Below are 1872 nucleotides of genomic sequence, written 5' to 3'. Positions count from 1 at the left end.
AGACGCGGCACGCGCGCGACAACCTCGCAAAGGTGGGGGGGCTCGCCGCCACCCCCTCGCCCCCCCCTCGCTCCCCTCGCTCGCCCTCCACGCCCCTCGCGGCTCACCTCGCCCCTCCTCGGCTCATTTCGCCCCTCGCGGCTCATTTCGCCCCTCCTCGGCTCACCTCGCCCCTCGCGGCTCATTTCGCCCCTCCTCGGCTCACCTCGCCCCTCGCGGCTCACCTCGGCCCTCCTCGGCTCACCTCGGCCCTCGCGGCTCACCTCGCCCCTCGCGGCTCACCTCGGCCCTCCTCGGCCCACCTCGGCCCTCCTCGGCCCACCTCGGCCCTCCTCGGCTCACCTCGGCCCTCCTCGGCTCACCTCGGCCCTCCTCGGCTCACCTCGCCTCGGCCACCCCCCCCGTGCAAAAGGCCGTCTACTCGGCCCTCTTCGACTGGGCCGTCGGCTTTGTCAACTGCAAGCTCGGCGCCCTCGCGGCGGCGGCGGAGCGGGACTGCTTCATCGGCATCCTCGACATCTTCGGCTTCGAGTCCTTTGCTGTGAACAGCGTCTCTTCACACCCGCAGCTGTGCGTAGGCATCCTCGACATCTTCGGCTTCGAGTCCTTCGCTGTGAACAGCGTCTCTTCACACCCGCAGCTGTGAGTAGGCATCCTCGACATCTCCGGCTTCGAGTCCCTTTGCTGTGAACAGCGTCTCTTCACACCCGCAGTTGTGAGTAGGCATCCTCGACATCTTCGGCTTCGAGTCTTTCGACACCAACGGCTTCGAGCAGCTGCTCATCAACTTTGCGAATGAGAAGCTGCAGGCCACCTTCAACCAGCACGTCTTCGCCGCCGAGCAGGCCGAGCACGCCCCCAGACGCCGCCCAGACACAGCCGCCGAGACGCGCCCTGCCGAGATGGCTCCGAGACCCCTCAGGACGCCGCCGGGTGGGCAGCCGCAGCGCGCCTCCCTCGCCAGCTCCTGCGCCTCCCCTCTCGCCGCGCAGGAGCTCCCCATATCTCGCCATATCTCCCCATATCTCGCCATGTCTCGCCATGTCTCGCCATGTCTCGCCATATCTCGCCACGCAGGAGCTGTACGCGGCGGAGGGCATCGCGTGGCGCAGCGTGCGCTGGCCGGACAACTCGGAGACGATCGGCCTGATCGCGTCCAAGGAGCGCGGCAGGGCGCCAGGCCCGCCCACCCGCCCGAGATTCGCCGAGATTCGCCGAGATTCGCCGAGGATCCCACCTGGCCGAGGCTGCCCGCGCCCGCCCGCGCGGCCGCCGCCCACGCCCGTTACACGGGCCCGATCTCCCCATATCTCCCTGCGCCTCGAGGGCTCCGACGGCCGTCGCGTCGCCCCCTCGCGCGCATACCTCCCCCCCTACCTCCCTCTATCTCGCAGGCGTCCTCCACCTGCTCGACGAGACCTCGCGCCTGCCCAACCAGACGGACGCAGACTTCAACAAGCGCGTGCACGACGCGCACGGCGCCGCCGCCGCGGCCCGGCCGCCCCCCGCCCGCTCTCCCCCGACACGTCCCCGCGGCACGCGCACGCAGGCGCCGCCACCGCGCTGCGCCGCCCGGACCCGCGCGCGAGGGCCGCCAAGTTCGCAGTGCGCCACTACGCGGGCGAGGTCACGTACACAGCCGCCGGCTTCCTCGACCGCAACAACGGCACCGTCTCGGCGGACCTCGTCACGCTGCTCGGCAGCTCGGCCCACACCCTCCTCGCCGCCGCCTTTGCCGCCGCCGCCGCCGAGCCGAGCACGCCGGCCGCCGCCGCAGAGAGCGCCAAGTCGTCGACGCCGAGGCAACCCCCCCCCCCCCGCGTGTGATGGGTCGCGTCCGGCAGGCTGGGCCGGGGTCTCGAGTGATTGTGT

General features: G+C 71.4%; 1 protein-coding gene across 1 annotated transcript in view; it reads left to right on the top strand.

Moving 5' to 3' along the window:
* EMIHUDRAFT_106740 (hypothetical protein) overlaps positions 1-1872 on the top strand; it is a gene marked incomplete at both ends in the record, with an annotated part of 7276 nt that overhangs the window by 2888 nt on the left and 2516 nt on the right. Inside the window, 4 exons of the mRNA XM_005759183.1 lie at positions 413-613; positions 651-675; positions 724-933; positions 1395-1526. Of these exons, the coding sequence (XP_005759240.1) occupies positions 413-613; positions 651-675; positions 724-933; positions 1395-1526 (568 nt within the window). The remainder of the gene's footprint in view (positions 1-412; positions 614-650; positions 676-723; positions 934-1394; positions 1527-1872) is intronic.

This window comes from Emiliania huxleyi (assembly GCF_000372725.1).
Source record: "Emiliania huxleyi CCMP1516 unplaced genomic scaffold EMIHUscaffold_81, whole genome shotgun sequence".
Taxonomy (NCBI): Eukaryota; Haptophyta; order Isochrysidales; family Noelaerhabdaceae; genus Emiliania; species Emiliania huxleyi.
This window is presented reverse-complemented; position numbering and strand designations above follow the sequence as displayed.